The following is a 24,168-nucleotide window of genomic DNA, read 5'->3' as shown; positions in this document are numbered from 1 at the left end:
GAAGCCCACAAGTATTTTATCAGTACAAAACGCGTTTCCTGTTTTAGTATGACGCATGTCAATTGAACCTACATGACAGGTTTCAACTGACAGTTAACTTGCAACGTGTACGAGCTACATGTCGCTAATGACACTGTTATTTTGTAACTTTAGGTGCAGTCAGTCACGCATTTGCACCGAAGCGTGAAGACAAACAGTCACTCTCACTTTGCTACACTTCTGTAACGGTAAACCACTCGTCTGCCGTAGTTGTAGTACTTCCGGCTATCCTGTAAAGCCTGCTGAGGACAACAAGGGTAAAACGGGAGGTAAGTAACACGGCCTTCAAAATAAAGGCAGGCTTTGTCAATGAAAAAACGAGGCTTTGGGGTGCATTTAATAACAAAACTCCTACTAAAACAGTCAGTAGAATAACCCAGTTTCAGTTCAGACAGAATAATGCACCGCTGACTTGCCCTGTACAATAATTACGATAACAAACTTTATTTGTACTTTATTTGTTCTCAAAACATAGTGACAAAGTGATTTACATAACAAGTAAAAATGATACACCATCAAGATAAGAGCATAAAAAGTAAAGTTAAAACGTAGAACATAGGACCCGATAAAGCAAAGCATACAATAAATACAGCAAAAATAAAAACAAGTCGAGCATTAAAACCGAAAAATATTATTAGTAAAAGATGAATAAGAAACATAACATTGCTATTTTAAAAAAGGCTTCTTGTAAAAGTATGTTTTGAGGAGTGATGTGGAGGAGGGTGGCGCGTTTGCTAAGCCAAGCTCCTCGGGTAATAACTCTGTTTCATTTGTGGCACTGCTATAAGATAAAGCTGACTTTTTATCTGCTGCATGTGTATTCACTGAGTCTAAATACTGTGTACACTAATATGTTGAAGTCAATGTGTTGAAAAGGAAAAGAGTTTTATTTTGGAATTTATAACCGGATGTACTACGGTTTACTGTGAAACTTGACTAACGAGTGCAGGCACCTCCTGTGTCATGTCTTGTTTTGTGTTTACTCCCCAAAATATGCTGTGAAGGAAGAAACGACATTAAGTAAGTTCAAATAAACCCGCTAGTGAAGTGGTATTTAATCTTCCTGGGTCATACGCTTCACTGTTTTGACCGTTTATTCAGCGCCAGCCTGCCAAGTCAACTAAGTTAGCTAGCTTAGTTAAGCCAAAACGTAACTTAGCTACCAACTCTTTGCTGGAAACGAAAATGAAACGTATGGAGTGAGCTAACGTTAGCTAACCACGATATTAGATCTAACGTTATTATAACACCACAAATTACAAAAATACCTCTCTTATTGTGTCACGACAAATGAGCCATATATCCATTCAGACGGAGAATATTTAACCATTTGTAATTTTTAAGACAATATCAATAAACAGACTGACTGACCTTAAAGTTAGAACATTTAGTCTGGCCCATAACATTGTAGGAAATTATTTTAATGAAAACAGGAGTTGGTTGGTAAACAATAGCCCTGATAAAGTTTTGTACACTGTATATGTGAGTAATGTGTGTATTCATTTATTTAAGTTTACCAAAGATATAGTCATTTAATTTATGAATCAAGTGTTAACCTTTTTTTTTTTTTTTTATTAGGAAAAAAATCATTCAGAGGGAAACAACGATGTCTACAGTAGATGATAAAATCATTAAGGCATGGGCAAATAATAGTTAAATCATGGGGACTGTGTTAAGAAAGGAAGTGTTGGGGAGTTTAATGAGATGCCGTTATTTTGGGGGAAAACCAAACTTCACTACCATGTTGGAAATGATGGTGCATGAGAAACAGACGGAGTGATGAAGGGCTTCATCAGGAGGAGGTCCACAGGGTGTGAAAGCATGTGTGCATTGACATCAGTTCACCTTGCTTCCATGAACCGGCTTTGCTGTATTCTGACAGTTTACAGCAAACCTATTTCATTGCATCAGATTTCCTATCTGCTAGTTTTAGTGTTGCTTGAAAAAAAAAAAAAAAAAAAATCAAAAATTGATTCCTTAAATTGATTCCTTAAGTGTCACAATTCTTTTTTTTTTTTTTTTTAACAGTTTTTTCCTTTATTTTTTGATTGGTTATTCATTGTTTAAAGTAAAGATAATGGTATCATATGAAGCCAGACCAAGCATGGAGTTTGGGCCACAAACCCTGCAGTCAACATGTGTTCTTGTGGCCTGTTGTAAAATGGTGTATTAGTGCAGACTGGGGCCTAAACAGTCTTGGAGTTGCATCAATTGGCTTTGACTGGAAAGCTGAGACTCTTGTGGATTCAATGAGCCACATTTGATTCATGTGTGATGACGTTGGCCCCCATAGCAGCCATTACACTGTAGGCAGACCATTTTTGGAACTTGACATCACTGTGTAAAATGACCTATTTTGACCTCTAGGATAATAACAGCCTCATGAAACTTTAGAGCCACAAACGAATCGAATCAATAAACATGTCATCCCAGCCCTAATACTGAGTACAAGAAGTAGAGCAGAGTGGGAGAGGACCGGCACCCATCTGGCCCTGGTGCTGGCTTTTTCTCCCACAACATACAACATTGCTCCTCTTATTATCATATCAACCTATGATAATAAGAGGAGCAAAACTATTGCTAACAGAAACTTGATCAGTTTTGATTATAGCTGTGCAGGATGAATGGCTTCGTGTGTGTTCAACAACTCCCTTGTCCCCCACAGCATGAAGCTGCGGGTTCGAATCAACAAGCAGACTAGCAGAGTGGAGTTAGTGGGAGCAGAGCCCAGTGTGACTGAGCTCAGAGATCACATCAAGGAGACCGTCCTGTCTTCCCATGGACTCAGGTCAGACACCACAGTTCATTTTAATGTGTTGAACTTCTGCTTTTAAAGTAAACATGAAATAAAACCTGGCTTTTTCCACTTTGTTAGCTAATTGTCTGTACCATCAGACACAGCTTTGAATAGAGAATGCCAATAATTACAAAACATTTATTTTATTCCAATTTTATACTGTCCTCGTTATTTACAATACTGTGCTATTACTTTTATTTCCTGGAAAACTGTATTTTTGGAGGTACTTCATTTTCACAGATTTTTGGCCAACCGTCCTCTGCCCATCCCATCATATAAAACCTATAACTTGCACAGTGATCAGTGGGCAATATGGTGCAGTGGTGAAAAAGCTGATTCCTCTTCCTAGTTTAGTCATGGTGGCTGTGATGAAACTGTGTCATCAAATTTTCCAGTGCATTCTGGTAGTTAGGATAGGTCGTTTATGAGTGCTTGCTCTTTCACTTTCAGCTCAGACACAGAGTTCAGCCTGTCTCTTAATGGAACAGAGCCTCTATCCGATGCAGGCCAGACTCTCTCCTCCTGTGGTATTGTGTCTGGGGATCTGATCTGCGTGATCCTGCCTGAGTCTGTAGCCGTTGCCGCACCCTCATCTGCCCAGCAGGCAGCCAACAATACAGCAGCACAGAGTCAACAGCAGAACCAGACCAGACAGAGCACTGCCATGGCCTCCAGTCAGGTGAGCACTTATCTGCAGAACTCATTCATCTGACCGAAACACATTTCTTAGACCTGCTGCAGTCTAGCGAACTCAGATTTTAAATCTCACCTGTCATGATTTGATTTGTTGTCATTTTATTGTGTAATTTGAGATTAAGCAAATCTTTAATGATCATTGTGGAAGTTGGGTCATTGCAAATGGTAGCAGGATATAGTAAGGCAAAAAAATAAGTCAGTGACGAGTAAGGTTTTTAAGATTGTCAGGAACTAAGCGAGCAGGCAAGAGGAGCCACAGGTGTGTTTTTTTTTTTTTTTTTCAACAAAATAAGGGTTTTATTTACCCAAAAACTTCAACTTCAAAAAAGATGAAAAGCAAGATCAGCAAATGACAGTTCTTGGCCCTAAAAGGGGACAGGAAAACTGAACAAATCTCTAAAATCCAGTAACTTAAGATGGACTGACCAGAATAAACTTATCCAACCAAATGACAAACAGAGGAAACCGATCGGCCCACTTACATACACAGGGGGTGAACAAAAACTAACAAATCAAAATAGCTGCAGTGAACAAAAAAAGCTCCCAAGTCCAGTAAGTTAACAGTAAACCAAAACAATGAATACCTAAACTATACATAATTTTACTAAACTACAAATCAGAAATTGGTTTGCCCCTTATATAGCCCGTGTGTTACCTCCATTTATAGTGGAGCCATAGCTGTGGCCATCACACAAGTCTAGGAGACAGCCTGGCCAAAATTGATTGTTTAATTGTGTAATTAAACTTTTTGGCATTTCCAGTTTTTTAACGAGATTTCTTATCTTGCTACCATGAAAATGTCAAGTTGTGCAACCATAGGAAAATGTAGTTAATGTGCATTTACTGTAACATTTAGCATTCTAGTGTCCAAAATGCATGTAACTATTGGAAGAAATTATAAGGAATCTATCAGTATAAGTGATGATAATTGCACAACCAGGCATTTGGGCTAAATTGGGTGAATGAGTGAGTTATGTAGAGATGGGAATGGGGGAGGGTGTGTTTTATGGCATTACGTACGATGCAATAGAAATTATAAGTTATTATTCCATTTAATAGTGTGCAAACTGCATTTTTGAGGGTTCCACTTTGATATAAACAATTGCATGGCAGATAGAGTCAGCAAAACAAGCCTGTTTGGCCGTGTCATATTGATGAATAGAATGGCAGTGAAAGTGAAAGGCTTTCTGTGTGGCCTATTGTTTCAGCTTCCAGGTTGTTGATACACCACAACAACATACTGAAATCAAAACTCTTCCACTGAATCGAAAGTGACCGTCATATTAACATTCCTGTTCAATTCACTGACCTCCACTGAAGCTAAAAGCGGTGCTGTGGAGTGCTGAGTCACCTCTCTGCACTCACTGCATATAAACTGTGGCTGAAACAGGCTCCTGTGTTGAACTAGTGTGCACTGAAATGTGTTTGATTCAGAGCAAAGACACTCAAACAAAGGACGATGATGTATTATCATTGCTGCCAGTGGTATGAAAATAGAATACGCGTCTTCTCTCTGAAGTGTCAGCTTTTTTCTGCCTAGCAACATCTCTGCAGCGCCAACAGAGAGTGGTATGCTGAAACACAGCAGGTTTTGAACAGATTCACTTTTCTCCTGACTTGAAATGTTGTGAAGCTCTGTGTCTTGTGGAAAAACAGGTTGGATATTTACTTCAGTGGCTGTGATACAGAAGAATTACTCATAATCTGTCCTCAGGTATTATCAGGTTGCATATTTCTTTCAGCTCATAAAACATTTTGACAAATAAAATATTGTATCACAGAAAGAGATTGCTGGTCTTCCTGGTGTGCACCTTAACATTGATAATACAAGTATGCTCAAATACTTGTTAGCCAGGTACATAATTATCCCATCACATCCAAATAACTGTAGCTACCATGCAAACTAGCTCTTCGTAATGCAGAATTTCAATAATTCCCAAACCAAAACAGGACTTTCCAGTTCCAAAACAAGACTTTGGTCAAAATGAGACAATTTGTTTCTGAAATATCACCTAATATCATGCCAATGTTTGACAGATACCACTAAAGCTAACTCTGTTCGGAGAACAGGGTTGGGTCAAATCCCAACTGTAGGCCTGATGACTATGAGGTTCCAGTCATAACCTGTTGCTTTATTGTATTAAAATGTCCACAGGATAAACAGCCAAGTGCTAGCAGCACAGTGGAATCGAAGGAGTTGGAGGATAACAATGAAGAGGAAAACCATGGAACAGAGATCTCCAGTTGGGAGCCCATGCTGTGCAGTGAGGCGGAGGAGGGCCAGGTTCCTTTCTCCCTCGAGCTCCTCTACCACGGAGCTCAAAGCAGGAGCCCCAGCGACACCCTCATGGTGGCTGTGAACCTCCTGATGCTGGAGACTGGATTCATTCCTCAGGTGAAATAGATCCTATGCAATATCAAGTCTCTGTAAGGAAAGCACACCCAAACAAACAACAAACACTTGTGAAGTATGGCCGGATCCATCTTAAATACAAGAGACCTACTTATGCAGTCTGTTCAGGAGGATAACATAGTCAGCCGAGTTAGAGGCTGCGCTCAAATCAAGAAGCACCAGTGCAGAGAGCTTATTAACACCAAGGTTGACTCTGATGTCATTTACAACCCTCACCATAGCAGTCGTAGTGCTGTGCATTGCTTTAAAGCCAACCTTTTTCACAGCAGCCATTTTGACATAGAATTGCAGGGTGAAGCCAGCTGTTACTAATGATATTAATAAAGATTCTGTACTATTCCAAGTCAGTGCCTTGCTCAAGAGCATCTTGACAGTAATTGTTGACAGAGTGGAATGTTACTCATTGTTTTAATGAATTTTACATTCTAAACATTTACAATCGTTAATTTAATTTATTTTTTATGTGGATGTAGTGGATGTCAGGTGTCCACGGAATGGATATTTCAAAGTCATACAATTGCAAAGGATCAAAGAATGCATCTGATGTTCACTTACCTTTCAAAAGTAGGCAACAGTGTTGTATTCAGCAGGCAAAAATATTGCACATTCTGAAAATCCATTGAGCCAAACATCTCATCTTCATAAAAAATAATATACATATTGTCAGTCATACTCACTTACCTTTCCTGCTCCCATAAAATATACTGATTCAGACACATTCAGGCAGGGAAACTGTTTCCATAGTTACACTCACACATGCACAGCTACATGTGTGTATACAGTATATGATTGACTCTCACTGTTGAGTCAGGGATCTGTGGATCTTTAATTATGCCTACATTATTTAAATTTAAGGTGTTAAAATGTGTTTAAATGCGTTTGATGTTTTAGATATATAATACATTAGATGCCTTTGTAAATAAAAAATTAAATAGTCTTATTGACATATTGATTAGATTTGGTGATATTCAGTTGAGGCACAGTTTTAAAGTAAAACAAATCAGCATTGATGTAGAGTTGCTTAAATGTTGCTGAAACATTTTTTTATACTGCTCAGTAGCTGTTATTAGCCATGTTGTCACCTCACTGTGTTTTTGTGCATCTGTGCTGGTGATAGCCGTGGCCAGACAGATTATGTTTTCAGGTTGTTTGTCTGCACGTCCCATTCTCATGAACACATTACCTCAGGAATGCCTCGAGGGAATTTCTTCAAATTTGGCATAAACATCCTCTTGGAATCAAGGATGAGCTGATTAGACTTCAATGGTCAAAGGTCAAGGTCACTGGGACCTCACAAAACACATTTTTAGCATAACTCAAGAATTCATTATCCCAATTATGACAAAGTTTCACACAAATGTCTAAAAGGATAAAATGATGACATTTTATATCCAAAAAGTCCAAGGTCAACTTCACTGTGACATTGTAATGTTCTGCGAAAACACTTCTCTGTCTATTATTCCATGCCTTAACTCAGTATTTTCACTTGACTTCCTCTACTTGAATGATAGCCAGAGCAGGGGGCCTCCTGTTCCTCTGGTAGTCCACCACCAGCTCATTGGTTCCGCTGATATTGAGCTTCACGTGGTTATTGTTGCACCATGTCCACATCCTCTGTGCTCCTCTGTAAAAATAGGCTCAAAGAGAAGACAGCATGCCTCTCACTGGAATTTATTCACTGGAATCATACATGATTGATACAATACAGATACAATACAGTGATAGCTTCTTTATCACCAAAACATAGACTTAATACCTTTTATTTAATTCCTAAAGTCTTAACTACAAATAATGTAAACTGCAACCTGCCAGGTTTGCAGAGGCATACATCTGCGAGGCAGTCTTTTCATTTTTTGACATTCTGTTGTAAATAGGTCTTACACTTGGTTCAAGATAGCTTTAAAACGTCTTGAAGGGTCTTCAGTTTGGCTTTGAAATCTTCGGATACATCACCGCCCAGATCACACCCCAGTGGGATAACTGTTAGTGCTGAAATGCTGGAAATACAGTTCACAGGCATTTTGTACATGTTGTTTGTTCAGGGATCTGAGATGAAGCCTGGTGAGATGCCCAGCGGGTGGAGGGCAGCAGGGGGAGTGTACAAACTACAATACACCCATCCTCTGTGTGAGAGCAGCCTTGTCATGTTGGTGGCTGTGTCCATGGGACCTATGCTTGTCATTAATGGTGAGTGACCAACACATCATCCAACTACTTGTGTCAGTTCTTTTTAATTCCCCTAGAATTATAGTTTTTCTGAAGTGAACCTTGTTTTATTAGACCTATTAGAAATGGAGGGTTTCTTAAGTGTTGGGAACATCAGCACATGGATGAATTGCTGAAGCCAGTCTACAGTTTTAACTGTGCATGCAAAACAAATGCTCTTTAATTTGCAAGCATTAACACTTTTGGCTGTTTTCAAAGCTATCAAACAAGAAATTCATACATGTTGAAAAAAGAACTCTATGTCATCACCTCAATTTGCTCATTTTGTCCTTTTGGCAGATCAGCTTGTTCAGAAATGTGATATTTGGCTAAAGAAGACTGTGTATACTGGTTTCCTTCATTTATGGTCATAACCTGTTACCCTTTCTAGCTACCCTGAGGATGAATGAGAAGGTGGATGTGGTACACAAATTGTCAGTGAATCCATCCAGCTATGTGACTGATGAGTTTCAAGGTTAGTAGTAATGTATGAAAGCAGCAAGAATATACAAGGATCAGTGCAGCGCTAAAATCACTATAGTAGGTGTTGTGAAACACTCATGTCACTGTTGTGTCTCCCAGGAGAAAATGCAGCAGGAGCTTTCAAAGATCTGGGCAAACTGTCACGAATCTTCAAAGACCAGGTGGCATACCCTCTGATAGCTGCCGCCAGAGAAGGTACAGATCAGTCTGTGAATGAAATTGGAAATGAATGTGTCCTGTTTTGTTGGGTTCTGGCTCCAGTTGTTGGGCATGTTGATGTTTTTCCTCATAAAGCATCATTTTCAGGCACTTAAGTCTTTCATTCCAGTATAAACTAATGGCCTTGTAGCATTAGCTGGTTGTGTTATATTTCCATCTGGGTACAGAAGCAGCTTTTCGACCTTCAGTTTGTGTTGGTACTGAAACACTACAACTCTCACATAGACATTGTGTCATACATATAATGAATTGTGGTCATCTAGATTCACTAATAAGTTTTCAGTCCTTGGCAGCATTAAAAGCTGATAAAAACTTAAACATTTTAGGGCAGAAAAGCACTGCTAAACTGACCTCAGTGGGTTGAAAACAGAGGTGTGAACAAGCCATTGTTTCACAAGTCACAAGTAAGTCTCAAGTCCCAGGTTGAAACAGGGAAATCCCCAGTCAAGTCATAAGTCAAGAGTCCAAGCTATGTCCTGAGTCCTAAACTTTGAGGTTTGGGTCCTTACCTTCCAAATAAACCTTATAATTCCATGAAGAATATGGGTAGCTATGAGAGAAACAACTGATTTAACTTTCACTCAACTGTCTGTCAAGGGCTGATTTGCTGATGGCAAAGTCATTTTGCAGTAAGATAACTTCCTCAGGCTTTCTTATACCACTAAGGGGGACTGCAAAAATGGGTTAATTGCATGTTTTTTTCTGTGACTTTGGGGAGGGTAAGCTGTCATGTCTTTCCAAGTCAGAAGGCTCAAGACCAAGCAAACTGATGAGACACTGGTGTATGTCACTATACCAGAAATTCAGTGGTTGATACCAATACCAGTGAATTTCCATGATTCTTGATACCCATTTCGATACCATGGTTAAAAAAGAAAGAAAGAAAAGAAAAGAAAAGAAAAAATCCCACTTACTTCAACATACACTCCTTTATTTAAATATGTTGAACACTCAAGCGTTTAAGCCTTCAAGTATGTAAAACAAACAATAAGTCAACAGTAAGTCAACTGCAAGGGAACAGTTTCAACCCCTTAGAAGCCAGCAGCATCTAGGTTTTCTGCCTAGGTTTCAGAAAACTACAGTGGTGAAAACCACCAGGTCTGTGCAGGACACTTGAATCCATAACAGAAATGTACTCAGCAGTCAGGCAATTTACTTGGGGAGGAAACCCAAACACTGCACAGCACACACTGATTTTTTTGAAACAAGGAATGAACATCAAGGTACTTTTTGGGGCAATGAGCCCAACACAGGCCACCCTTGACCTATATATTGTATGATTGCTTTGACAACCTGGTTTCTGTATACAGTCTGACTTGCTGTGTGTGGTGTTTCCAGCCTTGGCTCTGCCTGTGGTGTTTGGCTTGGGTGCCTTACCACCGGAGCTGCTTCTCAGGGTGCTGAGGCTGCTTGATGTCCAGTCCCTGGTGGCGCTGTCCTCAGCCAGCAGACACTTCCACAGCACCACATCAGACTCCACATTATGGAGACACCTCTACCACCGGGACTTCAGGGGTAACACAAGGGGAAACCCATCACCATTATGTCTTTATACCAAATCAGTTTATTTTATCTCACCTTCGCTACATTTATATGCACAGAGAATTCCATTTTCAACCCCATACTCAACTGTCCTGTTTATGGTTACATGCATGCAACAGGGTTTATACAGTCATGACAGTCCTGGAAAAAGTCATGGAATTTTAAAATGTTTCCCAGGTCTAGAAAGGTTTTGGAAAATTATTAAATATCCTTTAGGTTTTTGGAAAAGTCATGGAGATATTTAATAATGGTCATAGTCTTAACAACTTCAACTAGAACCTGAGAAGGGAGAACAATGAAGATATTTATATTTCCTGGAAATCGGCTCTCGTACTGTTCTAAGGAACCAGCCAATTAGAGTCAAGAAATGGAATTAAACAAATTTTGTCTTTCGATTAGACCCCATATTCTCACATTCACGATTACTTATCTTGCTTTACACATTGCACTGCAGAAATACTGTCGTGGAAGTTGGGCATGTAGTTATTGACAAGTCATGGGAAAAAAAGGTTTTTGGCAAATAAGTGTAGAATCCCTGATTTAAACATGAAGTGTTATGGACTTTAATATTATTGTCTGTAACATAATGGACACAGTTATATGTAAACAAACAACATGGCAGTAAGTAGTACTTATAATAACTGCATGTAATTCTGTTTATTAGGATATTATTCAATAAGAGAGGGGTAATTTCTGTGACTTGGTTTATTCATGGGAACTATCAGACTTAATCACAGCGTTCATGGTTAAATCTTATATAACTGGTTTCATGTAAACATATTAACCTGAACCAAACCTTAACCAGAGGATGGACAATAGCCAGGTTCATCTTGTATGTAGTCACTAATATGTGTTGCAGTTTGTAAACTGAATATTACTTTTAAAATGTATTCTTTTATTTTATAGCCAGTCTTGGAAAGCTGTTCTGTGTTGTTAAAATGTTAAGAGTCCCTGCACATTTCATCACTCTCTATGACTTATAATTCTGCTTATTAGGTTGCAAGTGATACAACATTCCTGAGCTGCTTTTTTTCTCAGTATTTTCTGACTGAAAAAAGTCTTGTGAGTTGAGGTTTAATCAAGACAACTAACTCTGGCTGTGTACTTCCCTCCAGATCAAGATCCCAGCAGATCCAGAGACACAGACTGGAAAGAAGTAAGCAGCACACAGTGGTCACGAGTCTGACAAGAATCAATAGATTTGTCACGTTTCAGCTTGAATGTGGCATTCATCCCTGAAGCTATTTCACGCTTTTATTCACGCCTTATCTGGTCAGAGAATATTCTAACAGAGTTTTTGTGTCTTTCTTTAGCTTTACAAAAGGAAATACAAGTTGCGCAAGGAATATCGACGCATGGCCCGCCCCTATGTTACTCCTCCCATCCATCCTATCCCCTCCAATCCCTTTAACCCCTTCATCCCCTCGCCCCTGTACCCACCGGGCATTATCGGTGGTGAGTATGACCAAAGACCTAACATTCCCCAGGGCATCCTGCCTCAGCCTCGCTTCGACCCCATTGGCCCACTCCCAGATCACAGCCCTGCAAGAGGAGGTCTTGGTAGATGGCGTGGACCCAGACCCATGGGCAGTCGACCTACAGATATCCGCCGAGGCTTCATCTGACTCTGAACTCTCAAGTTTGTTTTCAGTGTGGATTAGACCAATGAATATTCATCTGTGTTAACACAAGGATTTGAATTATTTGAATGCTTGATAAAGCATTGTGCCCTCTTCATGGACTTAAACTCTGACAACTGTGTTTTTACTGTTTTGCCTAAAATGCAAATGTCTGAAAAGCATTTTGTGTTCTCTCATAATTACTCATCTGTGCTTTCTGCTTGCTTGAGGCAGTGGAAACATTGGCATAAGTCCAAAAACTAAACATCTAACCCAGTTACACTACAAGCAGAGTCTTAAATAACAATGCATTTTAGAATAGGTGATGTGATCTGGGACTAGCTGATAGAATCATATGACCTGACCAGTGAGTTCTCGCTCTGTACATATATTCTGAGAGGCTTTATTGTTACAGGCCTCTGTCTTTTCTTTCACCATCTCACAATGATACAGTTTGTGTCTTCTGTTAGCTTTTCGCACGTTGTGTATGATGTAAAGAAGATCTGGGTTAGGAAATCATAAATTCTCACTTGGGAAGGGCACACCCTGAAGTATTTATTTTCTCAAATAAAAATCAAATAATAAAAAATGATGATGTGTCAAGCCACTGTGTAAAAGTGTATCTGTTCTTCAAGGTGTGTGGCACAGGGCTGGCATTCAGTGAAATGACCGGACCTACTTAAAGTAACTGGCAGACCAAATAACACCTAATTATAGGTAATATGATTCGCTGTGATCACTGATCTTCAGTGTGTGAAACGCATTTTTACATCCACCATCGGGAGAGTGGCTTCCCGGGAAACAATGATGTCATCCTTTTCTTGAAACAAAGGGTACACTCGTTTAAGGTTAAGCGGTTCTCCCCGGCTGGGCGGAGTTAGCGAGGTGAAAAGCACCTCCGCAAGACAAAAGAAAGCTACACACCAATTAGAAACGACTCCATGATTGAAAACAATATTTTACAGATCAGAGTAATTACTGTAGGCTAATTAAATGCACTTTTGTCGTATGTTGCTCTACGTATCCATTTTCATTACTCACAGATTGCTTTCTGAGCTGGTTTATTATTCTCTTGCCATAAAAGTGTTTTTAAATGAGCTATCCTTTTAAAGGATCAGAATCTAGCTGTGTACTATTTGCTTTATCGCTGACTGCGACTTTTACACCCTTATATGTCGCGATTAGAGGTTGTTCTGTATTCAGCCTACCCACTCCATTAACGCGCTACACACCGCCCCTGCCTGGGTCCACCGTCAACGAGCCACATGGGAACATTAAAACGAGTGCGCCCAGCGTCTCCAAATGGGCTTATGTGATTGGTCCCAGGCTCAGCGGCTCCAACTAATTACAGGAGCATTGAATTCATCATCTGCTAGGCACCAGAAGAGCGGAGCCAGTTAGTAAGAGCAACACAATACAAAGCTTAGCGGCAAATCAGGGGTGATAGAAATATGTTATGTCACAATAAGGATGAAAGTTTATGCCATCTGTGTTTAGAATGCAACTTTTCAACTAGGCCTATGTTTCGGTTTTCTCTAACAGTGAATACAAAAACACTGCTTGAAAAGAGGGATAATTTGTTACTCCACGATAAGAATGACACTGAAAATAAAAATGAATTTACTGAAACTTTTTTTGTATAGAAAGTGCTCCATATCTAAATGGGTAAAAAGGATCCCAAATACAAAACGTGCCGAACTATGGACTAAAATAAAGTAACCCTGTTACAGTAGGCAGAGACATTGAGGCCAAAAAGAAACAAGTGCAACGTATTTGCAATATAAAGAATATACCAGACATGCAATATATTATGCACATTAGACATATAAATAGAACACAAATTGGAAAACAACTGCAAAGCTACGTCTATAATTACTCCTGCTGCTGCTGGTGTTGTATGGCAGTGGGTAAACAAACAGCTCATGTGAGGCAGTGCCGTCGGCTTACCGTGCGTGTTAACGGAGCCGCTGTTGAAACGTCGTGGCCCTTTAAATGCCTCGTGTTATCCTGCCTAACAGGAAGTGTGAGGGGTGTTTCCTATGCTGTTCCAGCTGATCTCCAGCACAACAGACGGAAGTCTCCCTGTCAAAGCGAGCTGTCTAGCCGCTCCTGCACACTGTCCTCAGCTCCCGGACAGAGCGTAGCGGCACCAGCGGCTCTGTGCTTTCACTCTCTGGATTATTATTCGGGATTAGTCGCGGGAGAAGGTGGGGAGATCCTCGGTGTCCCCCCTCGTCACCGTCACCGTCAGCCGGGGCTGGTTGAGCTGACCGTCGGCAGGACTGTCATGATCCCAGTTTGGAGATGGCGTCCTTCCCCAGTTTGTGTAAGGCTGTTCGGCCAGCGGAGGAGGAGAACGGAGAGCTGGACCAGTCCCTCCAGCAGATGCTGAAGGCCATTGCCGACGAAAGGAACCGACTGAACATCAGACAGGAGATAAGCGGACTCGGTAAGCAGCCCCATGGTTCTCTGTGCACAGCGGCCTCTGAGCCAACAAGTTCAGGCTGAGGAGCCAGGACATTGTCTTCCACTTGTCTTGAACACACACTTCCACTAGCTGAACGGACAAACGAGAGCCTGCTGCACCGAGCCGGGCTCTCTGTGGCAGTGCTCGGTCAATAATGACTGTTTGTAGGGATAACGCCACCAAATACATAATGGCAGACACGAACACCAGTTGATATTTCCAGGCCGGCGCCACATTACAACACAGTGTGCTGCAGCGGGACTCCAGCTAGCTGACAGAGCTGCTGTGGGAGCTGGTGCTATAAAGTGCACAGTCCAAGGCAGCTCAGGCTTTACTCTGTAGTTTGACTGGAAATCCATACTCTAATGCAGTGCAGTGCTTCTCCAACTTTTTCAGTAATGTTCACACTTTGAAATATTTTTTTAGCTAAATAAACCCTGACCAGTGCAAAAAATGGTAGCAAAAAAGCCAACATGAAGAGGTACTATATCACCACAGCATGTTAGGGCCATTGTATGGATAAAACTACCTATATACTGAGCCAGAGGAGGGGGGGGAATATTTTAAGAAAAACACTCCAGATTTCTGAGACTAAAGTTGCAAATTTCCGAGAAAAAAAACTCCCAAATTTATGAGAAACAAACTAGAAAATTCTGAGATTCTAAAATCACACATTTGCAAGAAAAAAAAAAAAAAAAAAAACTCATTCTCTGAGATTAAAGTCGCAATTTTCTAACTGATGAGTTAATGAGAAGAAAAAACTAAGAAATTCTGAGATTATAAAGTTACAAATTAACAAGAAAAACTCAAAGTCCAAGTCTAATAATCTCAGACTTTTTGAATTTTTAAACTTTAGAGAAAAAAACTTGGAAAATAGTTACTTTTTTTTTTTTTTTTTTTTTTTTTTTTTTTTTGTGAGAAACCAAGAACCGGATAGCCTACAGCAAAAGGAAGTGATGCGAGTCCTTGACCAAAAGAAAAGCAAAGAAAAGCTATTTTTCCAAGTTTTTTTTTTTTTCTCTAGAAATTCTGACTTTATAATCATATAATTTTGAATTTTCTCCCATAAATGTACCACTGTAGACAGGAACAGTCTTGGCTAGCTAGCTGTTAGCTGCTGTCATGTTGTGGTTGGAAACATCACTCCCAGCTAGCTAGCTAAAGGCCTCAGAACAGCAAAATGAGTTCTGTTCATTGTCTTCCTTCAAAAATTTGAAATTGATTAACTCTCTTGTCTAGCTTTTGTCTTTTTGATGTCTGCGCTACGCGGCCGAAGCCCTGCAGGACCCGTCGGGTTGGGCCGGGTTCAGACAAAAATCAAAAAATTATGTTCAGGTTTGGGTCAGGTTCAGTCATGTTGGTGTTATTTTAGTGAAAACTGATGGACCTTTTGTCTGTTCAGGGCAACTTCCTCTACAGTGTTGGAGTTTACATGGTGACACTGAAGGCAACACGTAGGCTGTTTCAGGTGATAACTGTAACCTAGTGATGGAGGGGTTTGGGTCAATAAACCATTTGTGTTTTTTGGGTCATGATTTTGGTTTCAGTTTGGTTGGCTACCATTTCTAATATTCTCTGCATTTTATCTTATTTGGAAAATAACCTTTTTCATGCAGAGATTTGGGATACCAATATGAAATCAATACATATTCTTTCAAAGGCAAAAGTCTACCAAAACTACTTGATCAGCTCAGTGTGTGGATGTGTGTGTAACACTGCACTTAATACGGTGTGTTGTGTGGGGGAAAAAAAAAAGTAAAAGAAAAACTTTTGAGTTTTTCTCTCACAAATTTGTGGCTTTATAATATCAGATTTTTTTTTACTCATACATTTGTGATCATTTTCCCATAAATCCCATAAACTTTAATAAAAATAGTGAGTTTTTCTTGGAATATTCCCCCTGATCCCCCCAGGTGTTTTCCTGCCTACAGTGGCCCTAAGACACTGTCGTAGTATTGTGGATTGAACGGTTTGTTGCTTCACGGTTTGGTTTCACAGCCCCATACAGTATGGATGGTATGAATGGCTTGCAGGACAGTACAACATTGCTCATGGTGCTTTGTTACCCCAAAGCTCTGTTTTGTGTTGCTTTTTTGTTTTATAGCAAAATGATCACTCCACCACTGAGGCTAGTGTCTTATATTAGACCAGATCATGTGCCCTTTCCACGTGGTGCAGAGAATCAGAAGTATAGCTGCGTCCCTCCAGCTCCTCTGAGCACAAACTCAGGCATCAGAGCACTAACTGTCTGTTAGCACTGATGCATGGGGTCACTCTGCCCCCCCCCAGCAGGGCCCACTTCACTGTAGCTGGCAATAACTGTAATCTTTCTTAAAAAGTCTATTAAGACTACTCAGTAACCATCAAATTAACACCAGCTGGTGCACAGATAAATTGTGTTTTTGTGTGAAATCATGAACTAGTGTTTGTTTTTCCTTTGAAAGCTCCTCCTAAGTTCCACCAGTGTGACTGGACTCACTGTGATGTGTACTGTTAACCCTGTGGAAGCCAGGAGCCCGGCCACAGGCCTTCATCTGGTCCTTTTCTGATAGGTTTTGTTAAAAAACAAACGTGTGTGTGTGTGTGTGTGTGTGTATGTATGTATGTATGTATGTATGTATGTATGTATCTATACATATATATATCTCCATACATATATATATCTATATATAGATATGTGTGTGTGTGTGTGTGTGTGTATATATGAATGTGTGTCTGTATATCAATATCTGTTTATATCTGTATGTGTATGCGTGTGTGTGTGTGTGTGTGTGTGTTTAACTTTTTCTTATAAATTTCTGCTAATTTTCTTGTAATTTCTCTGTTTGTAAAATGTTGCAAATTTTTGGGTCATTTCTTGCTAGTTCCATCAATCAAAGGCGGCTGAACAGAGTTTGGGTGGGTTTCCCCCCCACACCGTTGTCCCTGATTACGCTGCTGATACGTGGCTTTTATGTTGGTGCTCTGTGCCTCCATAAAGAAGTGTGTTCCGATTGTAATGGGATGAAAAGCAGGCGTGTTCATTAGCAGGAAGGCAGATTATCATGTGAAGGACATCGCTGATTAAACTCACTGTGGCAAGTTCCAGCGTGCTGATGACAGGAAGACAACATAAAGCGGCAGTTCTGCACGGCTGCATCTCCTACAGTGACACGCTCTTTGAACTGATTGATTTGGCTTGTGGCATGTGTGTGTGTTCACAATTAGCATTGACTGTGGCCTGTAGATATCTATTGTGGAAATTAAATCAGTGCCTCGGTGAGTTCCCACCGGGCCCATGTGCTGCTTGTTTTTGCGGCCCGCTCTTCAGACAAGGAAATCAATAGAGCGCTGTTCTCCAACCATGACCTCATCACGGCACATGGGGCCGCTCGGATCGCCCGACTACCTCAGTGTCACTGTCGGGGATGTTGGGAGTTTTTTTCAGAAAAGACATTCATCAGAAGAACGGCCGCTTGGCTCATTTGAACCTGAATGTTCACACCACAATCTGGATGTTTGTAGTCTTTAGCCAGCAAACATGAAGTTGACCTAATCATCATGAGCTGAAAGGCACAAAAACCTGTCTGTCTTCTTATCAGATTATCAGAAGTCAGCCGGAGACTTGCATTTTCAGGCTCACCTGGCCAAAACAGCACAGCTCCAGGAGGAAAAAAGCTAATTCTCTCCTCATTTTAACACATTCGGCACTAGCTGGTCTTAGTAGCGATTATGTCCACATGTAAACCACGCTGCAGCCCAGCATGGACAAACCTGAAGAAAGCAAAGGACAGTCTGAGTGTATAGAAGGCGCCAGGGTTTCACCACAACGAAAAGCATCCAGCTATTTTTACCAACAGGGAAGTGGGAGCAAACCAGTCTAGTACAACGACATTCATGTCCGTTCCTCAAAGTGTGACTGCAGCCAAACTGAGAACCTCTGCCGTCACTGCCAGCAGGATTACAGAGACAGAAAAAAAAAAAAAAAAAAGAAATGCAATCAGGCAAAATCATAGAAAGCTGAAAGTGATAGAAGTGGTTGCTTTTACGCATAATCTGCCTCAGCTTTATAAATTCTGGCATCATGCACCAAATATTCTAATCTAGACTGAGGCCGTGCACTGCTGACTGTGAGAAAATGTTGCGTGGCAGGCTATGGGACAAAACTGACGTAGTTACATATCAAAATATATGTTTTATATCACCATGCTGACCATGAATTGATACTTTGTGTTCCATTTAAATCTATATAGTTAAATTACAAATTAATGAATAAATTAAATATAGTGCCAGGACCAGAATAAATTAAAAAAAAAAAAAAAAAAAAAAAAAATATATATATATATATATATATATATATATATATTAAAACTTGAAGTAAGAAAAAGGAGTAGATATTTATTTCTAGATAGCCAAAACATCAACTTCTGCATAAAAAAAAAAAAAAATAGTCCACAAAAATGGTCTGCATCGATATATAGATATGAAACCAATATATCTGTGGTATGCCAATATCAGCCCATACTAACGACTTATATTGCCACTACAAAAATACATTCTTTTTTTTTTTATCAAAATCATAGTCATACAGCAAGCACTTTTATGTAGTATTTGACATTAATATTAATATTATTACTGCTATGCTTTTATTTAACTTATTTTACTTTTGTTTATTATTATCTTTTCATTTAATTTAGTTATTTAACTTTTTTGATTTTTTTTTTTATTTCTCTTTCTTTTTTTTTTTTTTTTTTTTATACATTAATTACAATAATCACAAAATGAATAAGTCCTTAACTTTGTCCAAAATTGCACAGTATTGCAGTATCAAATCGCAGGAACTGAAGAATCACCATACATATGGAACTGGTAGCCAAGTATTGTGGACCGTATCGTATCGGGGGGCTGATTGGGGGGGGGGGGGGGGGGGGGGGGGGGGGGGGCTACGTCACACTGCTGCGATGCGGAGTGCATGGCTGGTAGTTGGCCTCGCCCCACTGAGGCGCCGCCTTCGCTTCATTTATTTATTGTACCTTCATAAATCCAGTCAGGCCACCACGGCTGTGTCTGTGCCCTTGGATGCTCCTCTAAAGGCTGCTGTCTGAGTCAGTGCTTCAGCGTGGCCATGACAATTAGTCTCCACAGTGACTCAGGGCCATACTATACTGGAAAGACCTTGAGCACTGCAAGCTATAGTCATGCAATGCAATCTAAGTGAAGGATCTGCCTTAAATGTATATGTAGATAGTGTGTCATGGCTGTAAACTTCATAGTGATGGAGGCAACCAGCTCAGAGTGTGGTGCAGTCTGTTGTGTAGTGACGATACACATGTGGACAGGAGCAGGTAATTGAGTCACGTGCCAAGTCACAAGTGTAGTAAAAAAGTACGTTATCCAGATAAGATCATGTATTACAAATGGTAAAAACAGCTTATGGCAGTGTGTGACCTCTCCATGACTAAGACTTTGTGACAGACACAAATTCAAACAAATCCCGCTGTATTGTTAATCCCGTGAGTGTGGCTGAGCTGTGACTCTGTTGCTGAAACATGGTGTCGTGTGTGTGTGTGTGTCAAGGCTTAGAGCCACAGCATTGTGTCAAAAAGCCTGCAGTCACTGGAATAACTCTAAAAACCAGTTGCCTACAGGTTTAATGTTGATCAGGATGTATTGCATTTCATTGTTTCAGTGTATGTACACATGCACATTGAACCCTCACCCTTAGCAGAGGAAAATGGCAAACACGTGTGTGTGTGTGTGGTGTGTGTGTGTGTGTGTGTGTGTGTGTGTGTGTGTGTGTGTGTGTGTGTGTGTGTGTGTGTGTGTGTGTTGTGTGTGTGTGTGTGTGTGTGTGTGTGTGGCTATAGGCCACTGCTCAGAGGGGAGCATATCATTACAGACAGAAGGAGAGCACAGTGGGAGGCCCATCCATCTGTTTCAGTTGTGTGGAAGCAGCACACCCAGATAGTACACTGTGATTGTTCTCCTCTTCCACAGAGGCAGCAGTAGCTCGTCTAGACAGAAAGCTGCACAGGCAGGACGAGGCCGGTCACCATGGTAAACCTTATGTAATATATAGCATAAAAAAAATAGCCTCAAGTGCTCTAAATATCGCCTAAGTTGACTTTCAATAAGCCACCAAGTGATATGAGGTGATGTGATCCTACAGGGATCTTTATATCAAGAGCTGTTTAAGTTTGTATCGAGCATTTTAAAACAAGAAATCAGACATCCGGCGTCACTGATCTGATGTTTAAATATAGTTTTAATAATTATAAATATTGGTTTCTTGTATTTTTTTTTAACAATTTATTTTTTTCTAATTGTTTTTTTCTTCTTTTCCTTTTTTCTCCACTTTTTACTAATGTTCCCAGTAATTTTTGTACGAATTGCCTTTTCCCCCATGTTTTCAAACAAAATCATGTGAATTTGCAGAGGTTTCAAAAGGTTAAATAGTTTGGATATCAATGCACAATGTATTAATTATTAATTTTTGAATCAATTTTTATTCTTGCCTAATTAATTATTATATTACATATGTTATAAATACATTGTACATGCATACTTTGTGCTGATATCAGCAGCAGCAGCAGCCCAGGGTTCTCCCAGCTGCCCATCCTGAGCCTGTGAAGCTGACATGGAGCTGAGTGCCATGAAGTCAGTCTGACAACACAATCTCATATTTTCCAGTCATCACTTAATATACCCGGTACAGTGTATGTAGTGTTCACTCACTGAGCATTATCATGGGTGTAATTCATTTCAAAAGTTAACAGAATTTCCCGTGTTACATCTCACAAGAGTCAACATCTGCCTGTTTTAGAAAATAATTTTGACACAGAGGGAATCTGGGCCTGATCTCAAAATGCAGCTAAAAATGGGACCTTTCATCTGTTTTCATTTGTTTGATTTGTTTTAACCAACCGTGTATCCCATCCCAAGCATTTGTCATTACTTTTAACATCTTATAGATGATTAACTGAAAAATGTATTGACAATGAAGATATGCATTAGTTGCTTTGCTGCAGTATAGAACAAATAACTGTAACAGTGAAGCAGAGTTTCAGTTAATCCATACACTCTCTGTAAGAAAGTCGTCTAAACCAGCGCTCATTATGGTCTGTCGCCCTGCTTTTCTTATACTCGGTGTTTGCATCCAACCTGCTTGCATGTCAACATTTTCACTTCAGTTTTGACAGAGAGTAAAGCTTCCTGTTTGAGCACAGGATTAGTCAGCACTTCTGTCAGGAAATCACTTGTAGGTTCCTGCAGAGTGACTCTAATCCATGTGACATCCTCAAGTCAAGCCGTGTCATCAAACCTGCCGCATGTCGCTCATTTTCACGCAGCCGGGGACTACGTGCACAAGACGTGCCTGAGGGCTGGAGAGAGGACACATGACTGACACACGGTCGTACGTCCCAGCCTGAATGCAGCAGAGGTGATGCAGCGGATGACCTTAAAGCAGCTTAAACTGTTGTTCAGACACTCAGCACAGCCATAAGTTGGGTTAGGGTTTGGTTAGTTTAGTGTGGATCAGTTGAAACGCCATTATAATCCATTTGCTGCAGGCTCGGCAGCACCACCACTGTCTTCTTTGTGGAACCGATTTTTTCCTAACATTTCTGGTCGGATGTCGTTCGTCAGAGTTGTTGGTCATAAATCCCCAAGTGCCTGGATGCAGTGCTGCTTGAAGCTGATTGGCTGCAACGGGCCAATTTCTCGCTCAAGTTGGACAAACTCAGCCACAGCAAATGCCTCTTCGATCCGGTTCACACCACCCCGAGTGAAGTCGTGTCCGTCTTGCTCGGTTCAGCTCCCGTCCCCGACCCTGCCTGCACTCACACCACAGCAACAGGGTTAGCAGCGCCTTGCTAGGCTTGTGAATGACCATGTCAGTCTTGGAAACCAGGAGCCTGTGGGCGGCTGTCATTTTGAAAGGCTTTATTTCACACTCTGAACAAAACTCACTTGATGTCTTTTTTCATTTCCTGATTTCCTGTTTTTTTGGGGGGTTTTTTGTGCCAATTTTCTGGTAAATTTCTGGTGATTTTTTAAAAATACATTTTCAGGTCATTTTCAGATTTTTTTTAAAATTATTTATTATTATTTATTATTTTTCATTTTGCGGGGTAATTTATGGCAATTTTCTTGAAATGTAGTTTTCACGTTTTTTTTTTTTTTTTTTTTTTTTTTTTAATAATTTATGTATTTATTTATTTATTTATTTATTTAAACTTTTTTTGTTAATTTTCCTGGGGTTTTGGGCTATTTTTTTTATTTTTTTTATTTTTTTTTATTTTTATTAGTTTCTTTAAAATGTTTTGGGTAATTTCTTGGTAATTTGCTCATCACCTTTTTCCCATTTTTTTTTTTTTTTTTTTTTTTTTAAGAAATTGCAAGAAATTGTGTTTAAATTGCATTTAAACACAAAGTCTGATGCCAATCAGGCATCATTTATCTGATGTTTAATTATCTAATTTTGATAATTCTAAGTATAATTTTCTCATCATTAAAAATATTGTGCTAAATTTCTTGTTTTTGCTCATTTTCCTCCTCCAATTCTCCTTTTCTAATTGCCCCCTTTTCTCATATTTTTTGAAAGAAATCAAGTGACTTTGTGGAGGTTTCAAGGGCTGACACTCCTCGGGGCATCAGGGCTGCATTTACAAACCAGATTAGCCCGGCTGTTGTCCATACTCTGCTGAAGGTCTTATTTAGGTTTGTTCTGAGAATAACTGAATGAACAGAAAGCCCCTCCTCTGTCTTTGCCTCAGCAGCAGTAGTTTACCTCCAACAGGGGAAACAAATGATGATCCCAAGAGCAATCTGTGCCATTGCTCAATCCTCCTGACATCCTGCAATATACTTGTCTGGGCTGACATCTAACTGTAATCCATGTAATCCTGTGTCAGAAATTGCACAGACAGTGAGAGCCAAAGGCAGCAAGATGTCCCCTTGTCTGAGGAACTGATTTAACATGGCAGTATGAGCTCATCCAGGTTCTTCTGCACCTAATGTTCATACGCACTGACCAGAAACCAGAAACCAGGCCGGTGAAATATCCAGGTTAAGAAAGAGACTTGGGTGCATGTAAATGAAGCCAGTGTGACTCAGCAGCTAACGGCTGACTCCATGCCATGGACCAGCATGTCCCACGGCCTTCTGGACAATATGTTCACACTCCACAGGGATCAATGTTTTAAAAATAAATGACTATAGCTTTAACATAGATGGTTCGATCAGCAATAGTGGTAATTCACCTGCTGTCTTGATAGTGCTGACTGTCCAGCAGGTGTAAACTTATGTTCAATTTGTTTGACCTCCTGTGACAGAGGTTTTTGACCCTGGTGGGAACAAATCAGATCAATTAACTCTTTGAAAGCTGAGCAAATTCACTTGATTTCTTTCAGAAACATGGGGGAAACAGCAAATTATCCCCCCCCCCCCCCAAAAAAAGACCTGAAAATTAACAAGACATTACAATAAAATAAATAAATAAATGAATAAATAAATTAAGTGAATTTTGTTCTACATCCTGGGGTGTTAAACGTGTTGCAGTTTATTCTGGAGACGCGGGTCTCCTGCCAGACCCAGACACCATTCATATTTTAGTGAATACGTTAAAACACTGGGGCAATAGAGCATCTGGAGTGAATGAACAGGGATTTGATTGCTGTCACGGCTCAATCTAAACTGGATATTTCTC

General features: G+C 40.1%; 2 protein-coding genes across 3 annotated transcripts in view; both read left to right on the top strand.

The window, feature by feature from the left end:
• Positions 1 to 955: 955 nt before the first annotated feature.
• On the top strand, positions 956 to 12,607 carry fbxo7 (F-box protein 7). 2 transcript variants are annotated; one of them, XM_030045810.1, is made up of 10 exons: positions 956 to 1,059; positions 2,705 to 2,827; positions 3,287 to 3,515; positions 5,688 to 5,927; positions 7,988 to 8,132; positions 8,542 to 8,625; positions 8,733 to 8,828; positions 10,191 to 10,367; positions 11,510 to 11,550; positions 11,708 to 12,607. In XM_030045810.1, the coding sequence occupies exons 2-10, from the start codon at positions 2,706 to 2,708 to the stop codon at positions 12,017 to 12,019; spliced, it is 1,446 nt and encodes a 481-aa protein (XP_029901670.1). In that variant the 5' UTR covers positions 956 to 1,059; position 2,705; the 3' UTR covers positions 12,020 to 12,607. The 2 variants fall into 2 exon arrangements, with proteins under 2 accessions (XP_029901670.1, XP_029901669.1); XM_030045809.1 differs by having other exon boundaries at positions 5,679 to 5,927.
• A 1,428-nt stretch (positions 12,608 to 14,035) lies between these two features.
• The window catches only part of kiaa0930, a 50,403-nt gene continuing 40,270 nt past the window's right edge, over positions 14,036 to 24,168 (top strand). The window contains 1 exon segment of the mRNA XM_030045811.1: positions 14,036 to 14,462. Within this exon segment, the coding sequence (XP_029901671.1) occupies positions 14,318 to 14,462 (145 nt within the window). The 5' untranslated portion in view covers positions 14,036 to 14,317.

The sequence above is a fragment of the Myripristis murdjan genome, chromosome 23 (assembly GCF_902150065.1).
Source record: "Myripristis murdjan chromosome 23, fMyrMur1.1, whole genome shotgun sequence".
Lineage (NCBI taxonomy): Eukaryota > Metazoa > Chordata > Actinopteri > Holocentriformes > Holocentridae > Myripristis > Myripristis murdjan.
Note: the sequence above shows the minus strand (reverse complement) of the source record. Positions and strands in the feature narration are given on the sequence as shown.

Bases quoted from the DNA above. Each gene is read 5' to 3' on its own strand.
- fbxo7 (XM_030045809.1), top strand. From the start codon at position 2,706: ATGAAGCTGCGGGTTCGAATCAACAAGCAGACTAGCAGAGTGGAGTTA. The intron at 8,133-8,541 runs GTGAGTGACCAA...TACCCTTTCTAG, and splicing joins ACCTATGCTTGTCATTAATG to CTACCCTGAGGATGAATGAG. The intron at 8,829-10,190 runs GTACAGATCAGT...TGGTGTTTCCAG, and splicing joins GATAGCTGCCGCCAGAGAAG to CCTTGGCTCTGCCTGTGGTG.